Source organism: Coregonus lavaretus (genome assembly GCF_964263955.1).
Source record: "Coregonus lavaretus genome assembly, chromosome: 15".
In the NCBI taxonomy this organism is placed as follows: Eukaryota; Metazoa; Chordata; class Actinopteri; order Salmoniformes; family Salmonidae; genus Coregonus; species Coregonus lavaretus.
The window spans coordinates 17,055,302-17,076,298 of NC_140002.1; the positions used below are offsets into that span (position 1 = coordinate 17,055,302).

General features: G+C 41.4%; 2 protein-coding genes across 2 annotated transcripts in view; one reads left to right on the plus strand and one right to left on the minus strand.

Moving 5' to 3' along the window:
- Window positions 1-15,055, plus strand: part of ncapd3 (non-SMC condensin II complex, subunit D3) — a 40,566-nt gene extending 25,511 nt beyond the window's left edge. Inside the window, exons 31-35 of the mRNA XM_084178106.1 lie at window positions 10,993-11,081; window positions 11,211-11,258; window positions 13,549-13,611; window positions 13,701-13,755; window positions 13,844-15,055. Of these exons, the coding sequence (XP_084034232.1) occupies window positions 10,993-11,081; window positions 11,211-11,258; window positions 13,549-13,611; window positions 13,701-13,755; window positions 13,844-13,916 (328 nt within the window). The 3' untranslated portion in view covers window positions 13,917-15,055. The remainder of the gene's footprint in view (window positions 1-10,992; window positions 11,082-11,210; window positions 11,259-13,548; window positions 13,612-13,700; window positions 13,756-13,843) is intronic.
- jam3b (junctional adhesion molecule 3b) overlaps window positions 14,029-20,997 on the minus strand; it is a gene marked incomplete at its 5' end in the record, with an annotated part of 42,620 nt that continues 35,651 nt past the window's right edge. Inside the window, 8 exons of the mRNA XM_084178107.1 lie at window positions 14,029-16,288; window positions 16,386-16,440; window positions 16,656-16,785; window positions 17,342-17,441; window positions 18,214-18,416; window positions 19,203-19,355; window positions 19,569-19,682; window positions 19,829-19,897. Coding sequence (XP_084034233.1) covers window positions 16,253-16,288; window positions 16,386-16,440; window positions 16,656-16,785; window positions 17,342-17,441; window positions 18,214-18,416; window positions 19,203-19,355; window positions 19,569-19,682; window positions 19,829-19,897 — 860 coding nt within the window. The 3' untranslated portion in view covers window positions 14,029-16,252. The remainder of the gene's footprint in view (window positions 16,289-16,385; window positions 16,441-16,655; window positions 16,786-17,341; window positions 17,442-18,213; window positions 18,417-19,202; window positions 19,356-19,568; window positions 19,683-19,828; window positions 19,898-20,997) is intronic.

Here is a 20,997-nt window from a genome sequence, read left to right on the forward strand (position 1 = left end):
ATTTGAGCACTAAATGCATCAGGGCATTGCATGCATAGGTTTAGGTGTCCACTGTATATTATTACAAAAATAAATTTAAAGGAAGAGAAGCTTAGGCCTAGCCCCAGAGAGGGACAGATGGAGATTTGCCGGCGGCTTGCTACAACACCGACATGCATATATCTATACAGATATAGGTGTACAGAAGGAAGCTAATTCGTGAATTTATCTGAATATTTGTTTTAAAGATAAGCATTATGTTAGATTATAAGAGTGACACTGGTAGTCCTTAAACATTCTTCCTCACCTCAAGTTCAACTGGTGGAGTCCGTTGGAGCGCTGGTGTGCACTGCCTTCATATCATAGGCCTGCAGTATAATAGGCCACTCCAAACCTTCACAAAAGTTTCTAAACTTTATTAGGGTAATATCAAAAGTATCTCAAGCCGGGCCGGTCCTTGCCGTTCTGCCACCATAGGCAAAACACAAAAATGCTGCCCCCGCAAAACTAGATTAGTCCCAGTAAGCAAAATGACATTGAAAAGATGTCTAAAATGTATTTTCCAGATGTTGAAATCAGGTTCATTTTTGGTTCTGAATGAAAGTTGAAAATAAGTAATTTATAGACGTCTATGTTTGGGCCAAATCAAAGCTGGTCCAAACTGGACCAAATCTGAACCAAACAGAGACGTCTATGATTGGTTCAGAACTGCACCATAAAAAGACGTCCAGTCGGCGTCGGTCCGTGCTCACTGGTGTAGCCTACAGTGTTGTCTGGAATTGCATTTTTCTACCGTTTGGAAAACACCAAAAAAACGATGTCCGGACAGAACCAAAAAAATACGTCCAAAAAAGTCTGCTTGTGCTTACTGGGGTATAGCCTACCATGTCCGCCTGCAATGGAATTTTATGAATGCTCATCCATGTGCTAGGCCCACCATTTGTAAAACAGGCCATTGCGTTGGCTTTATTTGTCCTGATTCCTGTGACTAATCAATTTGGCTATTTATGGTTTGAATATAAGCTACCCAACTTTATCAGGAGTTAAGCCAGACAAAATTGATTCACTGTTTACGTAAAAATATTAAGTGGATAAGGAATAACAGTACTTTACCACATTGTCCTAGACACTTGTGCAGGCTCTAGGCCTAATGTGAGCTTCAAGAGTTATATTGTTCCATGCAAAAACCTACACTATTTTTCTTTAAAATAATGCAGATGTTACAATGTTGTTATAACCATGTGAAATGAAACACAATGGGAAGTATAAATTGTGACCGTTGCTTTATTCCTGGGGGAAAAAAAGAATCGGATAAAAATCAAGAACAGACACCTTAACTAAAGTTGGCCGTGTGCAGTAGATCACCTACTGGGTGTCAACAAACAATGGCGATTCAACATGTAGAATCGTCTGGAAATGAAAATGACGGCCAATGTTCTGTGGTCAGAGGCAATAGCACAATCGCCTGCTGCTTTTTACTGTTCAACAGCACGGTCTGTTTTGTCCTTTCTTTGTTGTTTATTCTGGTCTCTAGGGTGTTCATTTCTGTTTAAGGTTTATTGGAGCTCTCGTAATGAACTGCTTTCCTTCTTGCTTACACACTGGGCACATTGGCCTGACATGTTGGAATTGTTGTTTGAGCTTCACCACCTCTTCCCCCTCAAGAACATCTGGACATCCACAATGGACACACACATCTGGGAATGACACTGTGATTGCTGAGTAATACTGCGTCTCCACTTGCATTCCACAGGTTAGCCCCTTGAAAGCAACTACCTGCTCATGATATGGATTGTCTTCTTGGAAAAGCTCTGAACCACATGCAAAAGTGTTCTCATCCCGAATGCATTGGACTGCTTTCTGTTCTTTAGACAGCTTGCTTTTGGCATACAAGCACCTTGGTTTCTCACATTCAACACAGTTGATTGTCGCTCTCACCTTTGCACTGACCATGTCAGCACTCCTCTTTACATTTTCTATATTTGGTGTCAGAGAAGGCCTATCCTTGTCAGTGGTGTCCAAGCTGTACAGATCATCAAATTTCTGGTACTCACGTCTGTCTGCTGTCAATGTTGCGATCAGGCACAAACCTTCATTTCTTAAATTGTTCTTCTGGCTAGCGTGGAGGACCCAGCATGGATCTTCTCCCTTGCATTTCTTATTATTATTATTCTTATTCTTCTTATTATTATTCTTAATACACAAATTAACATTAATGAACATTATTCACATATGATGTATAATATAAGGCAATATTCTATCATATTCAAAAATTATTGGGGAAAAAAGTAATGCAGGAATGTATTCAGTTCATTCATCTACTTAATGGTATAGCTTAACAAGGCTTTAACAAATTAAGACCATACAAATATAAAGGCCTATCATAGACTACCCTTTCTAGGAGAAATATGCTATTGTTAATGAAGGGCAATCCTTCGAATTAGGTCAAATGAATGTAACACTGGAAAAAGTGCAATCCAATCTCGTAATTTAATGTGATTTATAGGGTAATAGAGTAGACTATAAAAAAATATATCTACATCTAATTCAAGAATAACTGACAATAAATAATTGTAATAAAATTCAAAAGATCTGAGCGTGTGATCTGACGCTGTTTGGTCTCTTGCACATCAACTTGGGAAAGCCTCAAGGAAGAGCGGACAGTGCATTATAAACAAAGTGCTGCATTTATTGCCCAAAAAAATAACATCTGATTTGTTTATTTTTTGGGGAAAAGTAATGCAGGGCTTCCGTTAAACAGTAATTCATCTTTGTCCGGCCTTATCGTGAGCCTATTTGCAATGTGTTTACACAGCGGGAAATGCAGAAGTATTCTCTTTTTCGCAATGATCAGCTTGTCAAAAATGAATGGATACAAACTTGAAGCCACTGGTCAACCCTCCCCTAACCCGGACGACGCTGGGCCAATTGTGCGCCACCATATGGGACTCCCGGTCATGGCCGGTTGTGACAGCCTGGAATCGAACCCCAGGCTGTAGTGACGCCACAACACTGCGATGCAGTTCCTTAGACCGCTGCACCACTCGGGAGGCCGTTAGATATTTTCTTTTAACGGAACGTTGGAGTGCTTCAGAGATGCATCTCTCCAACAGCACCCTGGAGAGGCGCACTGGGAATGGACAAGCAAAATATTTTGCGCCTTTGACAAAGTGGCACTGCTTATCAAAGGGCGGCATCAGCGCTCACCTAAAAAGCTCATATGCCAATTGTCATTGTTTTTGGGCAGAATTATGTGAGGTTGTATGTGTTGTTGGAGGTGTGTCTTGGCAAGTTTAGCTCAGAAAATGCCGCCCTCGTCAATCTGCCGCCATAGGCGGACGCCTAATCCTGCCTAATGAGCGTGCCGGCCGTCAAGTCCTTCTTTATAGGGGAAATACAAGCAGGATATTATATTGCGGCAGTTGGAACTTAAAATGGCTCAACAATATGAAACAAAACACTTGTGAAATGGTTTAAACCTTCACAAAAGTTTTAAATAGGCTATATTGCAGCAATTACCAGGAAGTGCCTAACGTTACCGTACCCAACAAATGACAACAATAGGCTGATGATATTTCATAAATAGGCCTACAATAATGATATACTACAATAATTATAAAACAAATGATTATAAATACAAAAAAAGTATCTACCTGAATAGTGAGTTGCACAGTAGCCTGCCTTTGGCCACACCAATGTTCTTCTCATCTTTGTCCACTACAATATTAAAGTGCCATATGGAGGACATCCCCCTTGTAGGCTTTTTACTATAGGCATATTCCAGGGTTTCCATTAGGAAAATGTGGCGCCGGACATTTTGACCAACATTTTAAATTACCGGACATTTGATAAATGTACCTGATCCATATGCATTGGGTGCGTAACCTGATTAGGGTGTCTACACACGGTGCGCAGAATGACCGAGATCACATTTAGAATATGGTAATTCATATTACCAGAACATGCAAGTTGAGGATGCAACGATGTGCAGTCCTTACCGAATTCTGATGTACGCTTTCAACATGTTATTGAATGGAATTTAATGGAATTTATTTAGGTAAACAGACATGTACAACAAAATGTACAATGTGGACCCAGAGGATATCACTTGAAAGTATTCATTAAAACGTTTGTTTCCAAAGTGGTCCTCGGTGGTAAAAACAATAACACATATAATGATTAAAAGGCAAGACAAAATTACAAACAACCATAAATACATATATTTAAATTGCACTTTTCCCTAACCTTAAAAATCATCCATATTAATTTCACATTATAAAATCTATTCATTGCACAGCATACCTAACATTCAAATAAATACACCTGACCAGCAGTAGGGGGCACAAGGGGCAGTGGAGTGGTTTCTCTTACTTAGACAAACTGAAAAACCTTTGCCTGCTTTTTAAAGCTATTTCTACTTTTTCTTTGCTTGATCTCCAAGGGGAGGCTTGGAGAGGCTCTTGTCTAGACAAATGCCTGTATAGAAAAACGTGCTCCTCGCAATACTGTTTACTCTTGGGATTTTACAAGACATAACACTAGCTCTGGTATTGTAACATTTTAGTCATTTAGCAGACGCTCTTATCCAGAGCGACTAACAGTTAGTGAGTGCATTCATTATTTTTTATATATATATTTTTTTTTCATACTGTCCCCCCGTGGGAATCGAACCCACAACCCTGGCGTTGCAAACGCCATGCTCTACCAACTGAGCTACATCCCTGCCGGCCATTCCCTCCCCTGCCCTGGACGACGCTGGGCCAATTGTGCGCCGTCGCAGGGATGTAGATCAGTTGGTAGAGCATGGCGTTTCCAACGCCAGGGTTGTGGGTTCGATTCCCACGGGGGTATGAAAAAAATAAATGTAAGTCACTCTGGATAAGAGCGTCTGCTAAATGACCTAAATGTAAATGTAATAACATTATTTTGCATGACCTGCATTCTCTTTTTCAATTTTTTTGATAGCCCACTACACCAAGCAGAGCAGGCATAATCAAAATGACACTGAATCAAGGTTGAGACAAGCAGTTTCTTAACTTTGATGTTAAAATATCTAGTGTTACGATATAACAATTTCAATTTGTTTGCCATTTTAGAAATAATTTTCAAAGCATTCAGGTCTCCAGAAAGGGATTGATCTAGGGACACACCAATATTTACATTTTAGTCATTTAGCAGACGCTCTTATCCAGAGCGACATACAGTTAGTGTGTGCATACATTTTCATACTTACACTTGTTTTAGATTCAATCTCCTTGCCTGCACAGTTAACCTTTATCTTGTCAGCCCTAAGCAATCTATGTTTTGTTCCAAACAAAATCGATTCAGTTTTTCCCAAATGTAGCGACAATTTGTTGTCAGTCAACCAATGTCCAACAAAATGCAATTCCTTACTCAGGGTCTCCTCTATGTAAACTGTATCCTTCCCTGATACCAGTATGGCTGAGTCATCAGCATAAAGCAGGAGTTTGCACTTTACTGTATCTGGCATATCATTTAACGTATATAAGAAATAAGAGGCCCTAAAATTGATCCCTGCGGTACTCCACAGGATATTTCTTTGGCCTCTGACAGAACATCACCAACGTTACATACTTGTGTTCTGTTGGTCAGATAAGACCTAAACCAATTCTGTGTTGCATCATTTAGACCCATGCATTTCAGTTTCATCAGGAGAATATCATGGTCCACAGTGTCAAACTTTCTGCAAGTCTAACATGACCATACCTGTATTGTTCCTCTTCTCACTTTCCCGCTTGATATGCTCAAAAAGGTGGATAAGGCAAGTATCAGTGGAATGAGCTGTTTGTGCTCGAAGGTATCCCTCAAGTTGATTAAAAACTAATCTCTCAACATCTTTGGATAAGGTGCTGAGGATCAACACAGGCCTGTAGTTTCCTACATTTTTTTTTTTTACTACTCTTCTTGTGGAGCGGAACCACCTGGGCTGTTTTGAAATCATTTGGAAATGTACCACTACTAATAGAAAGGTTTACAATATGCGTTATCATTTTAGCAGTGACACAAGCACTATCCTTTATGAATTTTGCAGGAAGGTTATCCAGCCCAGTTGCTTTGTTTGTGCTCATTAAGCACAGTACAGTCGTGGTCAAAAGTTTTGAGAATGACACAAGTGTTGGTCTTCACAAAGTTTGCTGCTTCAGTGTTTTTAGATATTTTTGTCAGATGTTACTATGGTATAATTACAAGCATTCCATAAGTGTCAAAGGCTTTTATTGACAATTACATTAAGTTTATGCAAAGATTCAATATTTGCAGTGTTGACCCTTCTTTTTCAAGACCTTTGCAATCCGCCCTGGCATGCTGTCAATTAACTTCTGGGCCACATCCTGACTGATGGCAGCCCATTCTTGCATAATCAATGCTTGGAGTTTTTCAGAATTTGTGGGGTTTTGTTTGTCCACCCGCCTCTTGAGGATCGACCACAAGTTCTCAATGGGATTAAGGTCTGGGGAGTTTCCTGGCCATGTTCCCCGAGCCACTTAGTTATCACTTTTGCCTTATGGAAAGGTGCTCCATCATGCTGGAAAAGGCATTGTTCGTCCCCAAACTGTTATTGGATGGTTGGGAGAAGTTGCTCTCGGAGGATGTGTTGGTACCATTCTTTATTCATTGCTGTGTTCTTAGGCAAAATTGTGAGTGAGCCCACTCCCTTGGCTGAGAAGCAACCCCACATATGAATAGTCTCAGGATGCTTTACTGTTGACATGACACAGGACTGATGGTAGCGCTCACCTTGTCTTCTCCGGACAAGCCTTTTTCCGGATGCCCCAAACAATCAGAAAGGGGATTCATCAGAGAAAAGGACTTTACCCCAGTCCTCAGCAGTCTAATCCCTGTACCTTTTGCAGAATATCAGTCTGTCCCTGATGTTTTTCCTGGAGAGAAGTGGCTTCCTCGCTGCCCTTCTTGACACCAGGCCATCCTCCAAAAGTCTTCGCCTCACTGTGCGTGCAGATGCACTCACACCTGCCTGCTGCCATTCCTGAGCAAGCTCTGCACTGGTGGTGCCCCGATCCCGCAGCTGAATCAACCTTAGGAGACGGTCCTGGCGCTTGCTGGACTTTCTTGGGCACCCTGATGCCTTCTTCACAACAATTGAACCTCTCTCCTTGAAGTTCTTGATGATCCGATAAATGGTTGATTTAGGTGCAATCTTACTAGCAGCAATATCCTTGTCTGTGAAGCCCTTTTTGTGCAAAGCAATGATGACGGCATGTGTTTCCTTGCAGGTAACCATGGTTAACAGAGGAAGAACAATGATATCAAGCACCACCCTCCGTTTAAAGCTTCCAGTCTGTTATTCTTACTCAATCAGCATGACAGAGTGATCTCCAGCCTTGTCCTCATCAACACTCTCACCTGTGTTAACGAGAGAATCACTGACATAATGTCAGCTGGTCCTTTTGTGGCAGGGCTGAAATGCAGTGGAAATGTTTTGGGGGGATTACGTTCATTTTCATGGCAAAGAGGGGCTTTGCAATTAATTGCAATTCATCTGATCATGCTTCATAACATTCTGGAGTATATGCAAATTGCCATCATAAAAACTGAGGCAGCAGACTTTGTGAAAATTAATATTTGTGTCATTCTCAAAACTTTTGACCACGACTGTAGATTGGAAACGTTGTCCTCTGTTACCATGCACAGCTCAAACAAATTATTTGTGATACCTTTGCTATGGTAAAAGTTCTTAATGAAAGACAGGCCATAGTGTCCAGAGCAGGTCGGTAACTTCTAAACCAGAGATGAGGCTATAGTGGTAAAAAATGTGTTAAAGTAATTTGCAACCTTTGCCTGGTCATAGCATAAAACATCATCAATATCCAGGCCAATACTACAGGATTTTACTTTATGGGGAGTTTTTGAGCCAATGTCCTTTAGAAATGTCTACAGTTTACGAGGCTGATGTAAGTTGTCATTAACAGCATCTATGTAATGTTGGGATTTGGCCTTATCCATTTTGTATCTTGCCTGGTTTCTACAGTTAATATAACCATCATAATCTTGTTGTAGATTTGTCCTTCTGAATTTGTCCAGGTAGCGATCCCTTTTCCTTATGAGGTCTAAGATCTCGGAAGTGATCCATTTCCCTGACCGCTGTTTGATTCAAATTTGTTTAATTGGAGCCAGAGAGTCGAGTGCAGACAAACAGATCTTTAAAAAGATACCAAGCTTGATCAAGATCATCACAGTTTAGTACATGAGACCAATCCAAAGTTCCAAGTTCTTCTAAAAAAAAAACGTTCCTTTGAGTATTGTTTCATAGACCGTACCTTCTTGTAGTTATTACCTGGCTCAAGTGGCATTTTGGATTTCTTACGGGTACAGTAGGTTACCATATGATCACTAAACCCAATATTTAAGACTCCTGACTGACCAGACGTTTTCTTGGTCTGATACAATAATAAAATCCAAAGTTGATTTACTGTCAATACACACCCGGGTTGGCTCAACAATCAGTTGTTTTAGTCCAAATAACGGATTAAAGTTATACAGGGCATTTACTAATGTACTTTTCTTGGGTGATAACTGCACATTTGTATTAAAATCGCCAAGCAGAATACATTGTAACTGTCCACATTTACTTACCTCAGCCAACAAGACGAGTAACGAACAGCAAAATCACTAGCCTGGCAGTCTACTATAGTAAAAAAGTTTAGGCTACCTATTCTATTGGTCAGCTTGTCGATAAAGAAATAGCCTATTCCAAACACTCTGGGACAGTTGTGGGACGATGGATCCCAAATTCATACAACCAGTAGGCCTAGGCTACATGAGTCTGATGCAACAGTTCAAAATGTTTAGTTGATAAACTATTATTTATTCACATTATAAGCGCAGCAATGCGCACAACACAGTAGGCTACACATGAATGTTCCATAATGCTAAAGGCCACTGCACATGTTAGTGGTTTCATGTGACAGATGAAATTATCTGTTAGAAATGTAGAAAGGGAGGAGATCTAATAGGCTACTTTGAAGCAAGGTAAGACATGCGTCATATGTACTAAAGCGTTCAGGTTTCAAACAAGTATACTGTATGTTTTCAAAATGCATACTGCCTTCGGCTCATTGCAAAATGGTGTGTGACGCACTGATAAAGCCTGCCTTCCGTTGCCTTTTGATGCCGCGTTCAAAACAACTGGGGACTCGGAAATCTCTGACTTCCAACTTCAGTGCGTTCGAGGCAACTGGGGGGAAAAAACAAGCTCCGACTAGGAAAATAGTTTTCAACGGTCATCCAACTCGGAATTCCAACTCGGGAACTTGGGCCTCTTTCAAGAGCTCTGACTTTCCGACCTGAAGATCACTGAAGTCATGATTTGACCTCGTATTTTCCAGAGTTCACATTTGTCTTGAAAGCACCACAAGATGCTGCTGCTGCTGCAGCAGCAGCTCTTGTGCTGTCAGACAGATTTTCCACTCAAAGGCTCTGTATCTGTATAAATTATGCTAATTAACCTATAGACCGATAAGCATGACCAGTCAAATGTATTTACATCAACTGGTATTTCCATCAATTTAATAAGTATTATTTCGCAATGGGATTTTTTTCTTCTTCTCCCGGCCAATGTCCGGTGCCAATTTTATTTATAACTTTTCTATTTTCTTTATTGGACAAAAGACTGCTATTACCGCCTAACGGAAACCCTGGCATACTCTAACTTTCATTTTACTTCAATGAAAAAGGCCTCCATCTTTGCAATCAACAGTAGCCCAAGGCTCCTCTCTCGCGCTCTCTCTCTCTCCTCAGCAGTAGGGGCAGGCACGTAAGGCAGCACGCAACAATGCATTATTTATTTTATTGGCCAAAAGCCGGCAATTACCGGCTAATGGAAACCCTGCTACCTACCTACTGTACATACAGTGCATTCGGAAAGTGTTAAGACCTTGACTTTTTCCACATTTTGTAAAGTTTCCCTTATTAAAAAATGTATTACATAATTTTTTTCCCTCAATCTATACACAATACCCCATAATGACGTTGATATTTCTACAACTTCATTGGAATCCACTTGTGGTATATTCAATTGATTTGGACAAGTTTCTCTGGTCTGACAATTTCATCCATGTTAGAACAAGGCTGTAACGTAACAAAATGTGGAAAAAGTCAAGGGGTCTGAATACTTTCCGAATGCACTGTACCTCCCTACCTACCGCCTTAAGGCTACTTATACTTGCTGTGAAAATCTTAGACCCATTTTACATCACATTGAATCCTCTGTACTGCAAGGTGGGGTGAAGATGTCTAGACACATTCCAGTCCCAGATTGAGCAATCTCAAATGGAGCTATTAAATGCGTAATAATCGATTAGGTCCAATGCAGCCATTTATTTTATATCAATATCAAATCATATCTGGGTAACAATTAAGTACATTACTGTGATTGTTTTCAATTAAAATGGTCGAAAAGAAACACTGCTTTTTAGCAAAGAGCAATTTCTCAATCAAGAATACTGCTAAGAATGTCTGGGAGGGGGGATCTAAGTGGGGAGGTGAAAACGGAACTAGCTGTTATTGGCAGAGGTTTGGAACTCTTTCTTATTGGTTTATTAATTAATTTACCGCCTGGTGATGTCGCTAGGCAGGCCAAAACTCCATCCCACCAAAACGGGCAGAAATTTCAGGCGGCATTATAATTTTCACAGTATTATTCCAACCTCAGTGTGGAAATGTATATAAAACACAGGAAAATCACGTTTTTGACTGCACTGGGCCTTTTGATCTGGCACTAGAGGCATTACTCCCATCATTATTTTATTTTTTTAGTCATTTAGCAGACGCTCTTATCCAGAGCGACTTACAGGAGCAGTTAGGGTTAAGTGCCTTCCTTGCTCAAGGGCACATCGACAGATTTTTACTTCAGCTACACCTATAACCACATTCTACTATTACCACCACCACTATGGGCACATCTTGCTGCGATGTGGAATGGGAGAGCGTAAATAAGCCTTGTGTCTCTGACTGGGTGTTGTGCTTGAACCCCAGGCGTCAGCCACCGCAGCAGAGGAGCGGGCCACACAGGAGCTGGGTCAAGGCGACCAGCGACAGAAACGTCACACCCCTGGATGGATCAGGTACAGCCGCCTTTCATGACCGTACCGCTGACGAGACGGATTTAGATGGAGCTAGCCAACTCAGACAGACTTGGTGAGATGTGATTCCATTTTTGACAGATTTATTTTTCTTGTGTTCCACTATTACAGTGAAGCTGAAAGGAGGTGTCTGCGATCGAGCTATAAGCACCCCGCAGGGTAAGTTGGACAAAACCGGATCTGAATCCCCCCCCTCTCCTTCAGGAGTTAGACCCCCTTCCGCATGCCAAGAGCTTAGGGTGTGTGCATGTCCCAAGAGCAGGTAACATTGCATGAGGAGTATCATGTGGAACTGAATGGATCACACTGCTCTACACATTCAATCTCTATATGCATTGATCATGCAGTGGTTACTGTCCGTTGTGCCCAATAACGCTGATGCTGCTAGAGTTCCCTCATTGGAGAGCTTTGGACATGGGGTCTTGGAGAGCTTTGGACATGGGGTCTTGGAGAGCTTTGGACATGGGGTCTTGGAGAGCTTTGGACATGGGGTCTTGGAGAGCTTTGGACATGGGGTCTTGGGGAAGGAGCCTTCTGAATATCACAATGGGGGGTGTTTTTTCCAGGTACTGTCAACAATTTACTGACTCAGTGAAAGCTCCTTCATGTAGAGCAAAAAGAGCTGCCGTTGAGCAACAAGTCGATGCCTGGCAGCCCCATGATAAATCCCACCAAACACGTTGTCCAGAGGTGGTCATTTCCCAGTCAATGAAGTCCTCAATTGGCACTAACTGGCCAAGCTGCAAAGTCGGACGTTCTACCATGTTTTTAAAACTAACCCTAATCATAAATGGCAACTACACCACTTTTCAACCTAATTTTCATTATCTCCAACTAAATACCAGTGTCAACATATATAAAAACAGCGCATTTCTAAGTTTTGTTGATATTATTTTGACATAAAGTTCTGCCCAATGACATCAAAAGTTAAAACATTTTAAAATGTGATTTTTCAAACACTATGAGATTCGCAGTGATGTGGGGAGAAATAAAATACCCTCCTTTGGGCTAGAAACCTGTTGCAGGTTTTGAAAATATTTTTTAAAACTTTTAATCCTACCGTGTGTCACGGGATAATTTTCTTAGGACCGTAGCTTTTTTTTTTTTTTACCACAGATCATTGAAACATACTAAACACAAAAGTATGTGGACACCTGCTTGTCGAATATCCCATTCCAAAATCATGGTTATTAATATGTAGTTGGTACCCCTTTGCTGCTATAACAGCTTCCAGTCTTCTGGGAAGGCTTTCCACTAGATGTTGGAACATTGCTGCGAGGACTTGCTTCCATTCAGCCACAAGAGCATTGGTTAGGTCAGGCACTGATGTTGGGCAATTAGGCCTGGCTCGCAGTCGGCGTTCCAATTCATCAAGTTGTTCGATGGGGTTGAGGTCAGGGCTCTGTGCTGGCCAGTCAAGTTCTTCCACACCGATCTCGACAAACCATTTCTGTATGGACCTCGCTTTGTGCATGGGGGCATTGTTATGCTAAAACAGTAAAGGGCCTTTCCGTAAACTGTTGCCTCAAAGTTGGAAGCACAGAATCGTCTAGAATGTCATTGTATGTTGTAGCGTAAAGATTTCCCTTCACTGGAACTAAGGGGCCTAGTCCGAACCATGAAAAACAGCCCCAGACCATTATTCCTCCTCCACAAAATGTTACTGTTGGCATTCTCCCGACATCCGCCAAACCCAGATTTGTCCGTCGGACTGTCAGATGGTGAAGCGTGTTTCATCACTCCAGAGAATAAGTTTCCACAGTCCAATGGCGGCAAGCTTTACATCACTCCAGCCGACGCTTGGCATTGCGCATGGTGGTCTTAGGCTTGTGTGCGGCTCCTCGGCCATAGAAACCCATTTCATGAAGCTCCTGACGAACAGGTCTTGTGCTGAAGTTGCTTCCAGAGGCAGTTTGGAACTCAGTAGTGAATGTTGCAACCGAGGACAGACAATTTTTACACACTACGTGCTTCAGCACTCGGCGGTCCCGTTCTGTGAGCTTGTGTGGCCTACCACTCCACAGCTGAGCCATTGTTGCTCCTAGACGTTTCCACTTCACAATAACAGCACTACAGTTGACCGGGGCAGCTCCAGCAGGGCAGAAATATGACGAACTGACTTTTTGGAAAGGTGGCATCCTATGATGTTGTCATGTTGAAAGTCACTGAGCTCTTCAGTAAGGCCATTCTACTGCCAATGTTTGTCTATGGAGATTGTGTGGCTGTGTGTTCGATTTTACACACCTGTCAGCAACGGGTGTGGCTGAAATAGCCGAATCTACTAATTTGAAGGGGTGTCCACATACTTTTGTATATGTAGTGAATGTAGACACTGGTTTGGTGCTGGAGATGAGGTTGAAAAGTGGCGGAATTGCCCTTTAACCAAACTACTAACCTTATGCTTAACGTCTAATTTTGCAACATAATATCCCTATTACATGTTACTCAGGTAACATAAATGAAGTTACATTCGGGGAAGGAGTCAGCGCCATCTTCAGTGACCGGAGAACAGGTATGCAACATTTTGACCGATGCCATTTGATCACAAGCGGACACTGTGATAATGTGTTTGGTCTGACTTTTTAGTTTTTTTCTTCATAGGTTCAACGACTGGAGCAGAAGGACGTGTCCTTCAATTGATGTCACCTGATCAGCAGTAAGTACCTTTTTAAAAAAAATCAAAGTCAGCATTAAACCATATAACGGTCAGAATGTTTCATCTAATTAATTTCTTGTGTTTTCAGAACTCCAGTGCCAAGACAATGGAACGTGCAGTCCCCACTCAATCAAAAAAGAACGAGACAAATCCAGCAGTAGCTGTTTCTTTTTCATGTTCTCTTCTGTCCATACTGAACACACTTGATGTCCTATCTAAAATCATATGGATATTTTCTTTATTTTTGTAAATGAAAATCCAGCACGCATGTCAGAATATTATAAGTGAGTTTTATTAATCATAAACATCCGGTTCAAGAATTCTCAGAGGATTTGTACCAGGCCCGAGATGGGCGTTACATTAGTTTGGTTCAGAAAAATCATGTTCTCAATCAAATAAACATGTGAACACTTGAAACGCTTGAACCTTTACATGATTTCAACGCCAACCTCAAGCATTGGAGAAATTAGATGCAAATTAATCAACCTTGGATTGGAGGAAAAGCGTGATTGGCAGTCAGTATTTGGCTTAGCTAGCCCCAACCACAGAACATGTATTGGAATCTCTTTGACTGTGTATTTAAAACTACATATTGCAGGTTTTGAAGAGGGTGATTTAATAAAATATCTTATTTTCGATGCCTTGGAAGTTGCAGGTGTTTTCTGGCCTTTATGGTAAATGTAGGCCTCAAGTAGGCAACATGCTTGAGTGTTTCTCCATCTATTTAATCTGTTAACAAACGTGTATTCTTTCTTCTGTTTGTGTACTAGTACTATGTGTCTTTACTCTTTACCAAAAAGAATTCCCACTATTTAGGCACTAATTCATTACAAATCTCTATTTCTACTCCAATGGAAAAAAGTGTAATCCTTCAAAACAATGCTAAAAGAAAATAATCTATTTACAAAACAAAGCAGATATGGAAAAATTATTTGGGTGGGAAAATGTTCCATTATTCTTGTCTTAAGAATAGGTGGCAATGTCATCATTCCTCTCAAACGCCGTTTGTAGAGTATTAAAAATGCAATTCAGGTTTTTGTGCATTTTGCAGGATTGAGATTGAGAACAATCCCTTTAAAATAAAATGTAAAAATGTGTTAGATGGCATGAAGCTGATCTACTTTTGTAATGTCAGAAGGCACTTAAGAGGAATGATCTTTATCAATGTACAAATGAAAACCTTCAGTACCTGTTTTGTAAAAAAAACTATTTGTATCTGCATTAATTGGTTTCTACTAGCTACAGGCAATTACTGTAACGTTTTGTAACTCTTGGAAATAAATTGATTTGGGAAAACTTCAAATACCATGTCTAAGTCGTTTACTAGAATTTGAAATTCTGTAGGTTTTTTGCCTGGGGTACAGAAGATGGAACAATGATAAACTTCCTATGTGCAAACATTAGGCAGATCGTCTCTACCATGACCATGTATTTTTCAAACCATGGAAAGAGTTTCATATTGCCTCCGAGGGGGGGGGGGGGGGGGGGACGACGACGACACACCAACAGTTATTTATATACAATTGTTAGCCAACATAAACCCTACCCTGTATTACAAATACTCAAAATATTCCTGACATACAGCAACAACAAAAAACTGGACAGTATATTCAATATATACAAGATAAACTCAAGCATAGAAGGACACTTAAAATCAAGAAGCAGCACTGATTGTGTACAGTATTTCCCAGCTTTTGGCTGGTACTCATTGAAGCCTCTTACTGTCCAAGAACTATCTACAAGCATCAACATTTAACTTTCTTTCAATATTAACATGGAAATCCCAGCAGTAAATAAAATATGTAAGACCATTCTAGAACCAAACCTTGATATGTTAATCCAAGTCATTTTGTAATTGCATATTATTATTTTTTTGATCAGAAAGGTGGATTTTTACAGCTGAATACTGAGTGGTTGAAACTGTTAAATATTTTTCCCACAACCAAATAAAAAAAGTATGCTAGTATTTTACAAATATTTAAAAAAGTAAACCTTTATCTATAGGCATTTCAAAATATATTCCATCAAAAATAGTCTGACAAATTTTGCTGGTAGAAAAAAAATGTTATATAAATGACAAAGGTTTGAAGCAAATGTTTAAAGTAGAAATGTGTCATGTTAGATTTACTTCAGAATTTAGCTTGACGTTTTTCCCTCCTGGCAGAACATCTTACATAAATGCTTTTTTCCAGCAGATAGTGTTAAAAGCCTTTTTAAAACATGCGATAACTGTAACATAAAAATCTCCATAATTTAGCAAAATAAGTTGTTTGGTGATAAAAGGGGCAACAAGCAGGTTTCAATACTTTGTCTGTAACGATGGTTAATAGTTCTATATAGATTTGTGAAAACTTGTCACCTTTGGCAAATTTGAATCGTTTCAGACGTGCTGAGAGCTCAAGGCACGTACTGTGGCAGCTCACTGGTCATCTCACACACTTAGTGAGTTCAGTCCAAAGTATCACACCTTTCACTTCCATGCCCTTCGTCTTCCTCTTCAGATGACAAACGAAGATTTGTGTCGGAAGTCGCCCTAGAATAAAAAGGGAAGAGCAAGTAAGGAAAAAGTTGGACTGCCTAGTTTTACTTTTTTGAGTTCAATAATTATTTTTAGTTTTTTCTTTACGCACCTCGTCCTCTGTCCTGACGTAGTCCACTCCGTCTCCTTTGGCTGGGGCTTTGTAACTGTCAGACACAATGTAGACATGATCAGAAGGCATTTATGTTGTTGCAAAAACAACACATAAGAATTGTTCCATGCATGTTATAAAACCTTTGGTTGTGAGTTGACCAGGTCAAGTTGTGAAGTCAAGGCTGTTCATAAGGTCTAAATCGGCAAATGTTAAACCTCAATGAGCCATGACCCATTGCCGCGCTGCTCAAGAGGAAGTCTCACTCACTTGTTTCCTGTCTGTTTCTGGCTGACGAAATAGCCTCGCTTGTACGCACAGCAGATGCCCACTGTTATACACAATAGCACCACCACCACCACCAGCACTCCCAGGATGATCCCGGCAATGTTGATGTCATCTGGGGAGAAACAACAGGAAAAACGAAGAATTTAAGTTGAGATATCTTCAACTGGCTCTTTATGAAGGAAATACCGGACTACTGGAATAACATGCTTCAACATGTAGGATTGGGCAATATACCGTATACTGGGGTATTTCGGAATACCGCCAGTATGATTTTCAATACCATTTTTAAGCCACTGCTTATAACTAACTATAAGTTAAGTATAACTATATGAAATCTACGATGTGTCAAATAAATTATATCCAGCTCAGGGCTCCAGCTATGCATTTGGTTTGTTAACTTTCTAGCTAAGTAGCTAGATGTCAAGATCAAGCTTCTTGGTTACAGCAGAGACATTCAATCCCCTCCTGGATCAAGATCCCTGTTGTCTAAATTGTTTTGTGCGTGTTTTTTTATTGTATTTATGGTGCCCCTTGTGTGCAAATTCGGTAATACCGTATACACTGGTATGGTACAGAAAGGGTATGACGGTATGAAAATCTGGATACCGCCCAACCCTAGTGTGTTGTGTAACTTGTGTACAACTTTGTCAGCTGTCAAACAGACTTACAGACTTCCATTGTCTGCGGTCCACATTCTGAGTGACCCGCGTCGTTCTTTGCTCGGCAGAAGTACTCTCCTGAGTCGTCCTTTCTGACAGCACTGAATTTCTGCAGAGGAAAAACCAACAACAGTATAACCGGTGTCCTTTTGTTCTGGTGTATGTACAGATGCTGTAAAATATATTGGCAACCTTAGCACTTTACAATGGAGTGCAATGGAGCAGAATGTTCCATTTTTTCTTTTCAAAACTGGTTGACTGGTTATTTTTACCCTTTAGGCACCTGCAACTCACCACAGTTTAGAAATTACACAGTAAATGTGAATCATTGCCTCCAACCAAATTAATTTGAATTTTGAATAACTTAGTCCAGACTATTTTTGGACTTTGTAGTGAAAAATCTCAATTTCAGTTTAGATTATACTTTTTATTCGAGATATTAGCTGATGTAAGAAGGGCTATATAAAATAAAATTGATTGAAATTGATTGATATGGGTCCTATGCCATTGTAAATCAAACAAATGCACATGTAAACATGTACAGTTTTTAAAATGTCAATGTGGTCTTCAAGTTAAAGGGGCCGGTGTAGCATGTAGTAGGGTGTGACTCCCTGGAAGTATGTCAGTGACAGCCAGGCCAACCTTTAGAGGCTAGTGTGAAGGTTGAGTGGAGGGCCCGGGGGCGAGCCATTGACTGTGTCTGGCTGAGCAGGGGAGAGAGAGTTCAGGAATGTGCCAACCAGGACAGCAAATTCCCCTCATGGCTCAATCCCCCGCACACCATCAACTGTCTCCCCAAAATATCCGCCCCTACCCCCACAGCCTCGCCCTGCCCTAGAGTCCCCTTCCCTCCCAGTCCTCACACAAAAACACACACTCACCAAGGTGCCAGTTTCGGCGTTGAGCGTGTAGGAGGAGTTGAAGAACTTGGGGCTAGTCTTGGGGTCATCGGGGATCTCCTCCTTGTTGCGGAACCACTGGTACTGAGACTTGGGGAATCCTTCGTCCTCTACGCAGCGCAGCTCCGCCGCCTTCCCTACGGGCACCGATTTGGGGACAGCACACTTTGGCACCACTGGCTTCACTGTGGACACAAGCACACATTCAGCAATGGCAACATTCAGCATCTGATTGTGTCAAAAACAGCACAGCCCATGAAACACATTCGGCTATAGTTACTAGGCCAATGAATGACCTCCGAGAATGGGTACGCGTCTTTTGCCCCGTGCCAAATCCTGCCAACCAAACACACTTTCCATCTTTAGCGCTGCGATTTAGCAGGGATGCAGTTTCAGAGGTTTCCCCATATAGCCCAGAACACGCCTTTGGGGCAGGGACGGGCCAGTCACAACGCATCCTCATACGTGTGCCAAAGAGTTGGTGTGACCTACAACACGGTTTCAGCTTACAGCATTGAAAGTATCAACCTCTAAAGCAGCTTCATTTTAGTAAAACTGAGGAAATTATTTCCTGTAAGCTGATATGGCTGTTTTTAGGGACAATGAAAACGTTCATTGTGTTTTGTATGTTATGCTTCATAGCAACTTTCGAAAGTAAGGTTTAAGACTAACAGCAAATATTTTGGTAGTGAAATGATGAATGCATTAAAGAATTGCATCGCAAATGACTTGGCAAACATACAATTTGAGCTAGGTAGTGGCAATTCTCCCTTCCCCAAACATGCAATTTCAGTCATAGCGTCAGGGTGATGCATCTTTGTGTGGGTGTATCGTCTTACATTTGTTCTGGCTTCAATAATATACCACTGTTTACTTTAGTAATACAACTAATTATGTGATTATGGTGCAAAAAGCTGGTGATGTGTTGAGTAGACGTGAGCTGAAGCGGCTCGGAGGGATGATATACCTACCTCTTACGACAAGGTTGATCAAAATCTCATCAAAGGTTTTCTGGTCAATTGGGGCGGTGACCTCGCAACGATAACTGGCTGAGTCTGATCTTGTGGCATTGGTGATCACTAATGTTGCAGGCTCTCTGATCCTTGCTCTGCCCTCCAAATCTCCTGCAGGAGAAAAAAACACGCTGATGAGCATAGAACAGAATGTCATTCCCTCATTAGTCAGAGAACTGCTGTTTGTAAAGCAGGAGTTGTTTGTGTCTGTAAGATTATCAGAATTTTGTGGGTGGGTTTTGTCCCTTTGTGTCACATTGATATTGATGTTAGAGATATTAGTGAAGATGCCATTAAGACAAAGCACTCAGTTGAGTCCGTTACCTGAGATCTTCTTCTCAAAGTAGACATAACTGGGCTCCCCATCCTTAATTTTCTTCCATTCGATTCTGGGGTCGTTTGTAGAGATGGACTCTATCAAACAGGACAATTCGATAGCTGCCAGACGAGACGAGAGGAAATTAGATGCAAGGTTTTCAAAAGGAAGAACCCAAGGATGGATGTTGTCTGGTTCTGGTTCTTTAGTGTCATGTCAAAGTCAAGCACATCGGTGTATACATTACAACATCTCTATTGACTCTTACATTCAAACTCGTTGGCCCATGGCGCATCATTCGTTGTTCTCAGAATCACTGCCAACACGTTGAAGTAGCCTGCAAAACAGGAAAGAGGAGGAAGAAACATGAGTCTCACAGCCACACAAACTTTGCCATTATACTGATGACTTCACAAACTACGTGCGATGTCCATTAGTGCCTGTTTGTCAGGCTATAGTTGGTGAGCTCACTGTTACGCCCCCATTAGGGTTGTTTCTAACCTGTCAGCTCATCCAAAATTCCAGAAACTCAATTAACATCAATCCCCTCGCTCCCAGTCTACCACCCCACCCAGACGCATTCTTCATTCTTCCCAGCGTACCATGGCCTGGATCTGTTACCTTCCATTTTTAGTCTGGCAGGGCGAACCGACGTGGACTTAAGGGGGGCGCAGTTTCTACGCACTGTGAGTAAATGTGCAGTGAGGCATGTGCCCTTCTCGGCGCAAGCTCTCCCATGCCAGTGGCTGCCTGCTCGGCCCCTCTCTCTCTGTCTCGCTCTCTCTGGGTCTGACATGAGTGCCCATGTGGCAGTAATGGGCCACGAGCACCCTGGAAACACGCCCCGCTTTGCTCTGTGACAGGGATGGGCGCTGGGAGTGGGCACTGCTGAATCATCCCGACAGGCCATTCCTCCACACATGCATACCAACCCTGTCATACAACCATGAATAGTCTCCCTGAGACTCAGATGATGCTTCGGCTCAAGTAGCTGCTGGTCAGGGTCACAGAGGCTTGGTCAGTTGGCTTGAGTGAACTCTGCTTGTCAGTATGAATGAATGTCCTAAAAGGGATAGTTCACCCAAATTACAAATGGACATATTGGTTTCCTTAACCTGTAGGGCCGGGACGATACCAGTATCGCAATATTTTTTCCATGGAAAAAATGAAAACACGAAGCAGACCTTACTCTTTGGTCCTTGAAAAACCTGCTGTATGTAAAATATTGTGTGCTATTGCTTGGAAAATAAAAACATGTGACTCTGGATGACAACATAATGTTTGTTTTCAACATTAGGGCTGTTTTTCTAAAGAAGTTAAATCTGCTTCGTGTTTTGTTTCCTTGCCACGATACTAACGAGTATTGTGATACTGGTATTATCCCGGCCCTAATAAGCAGTCTATGGACAAAGTATGCCAGCAATCCATGCTTTGGTT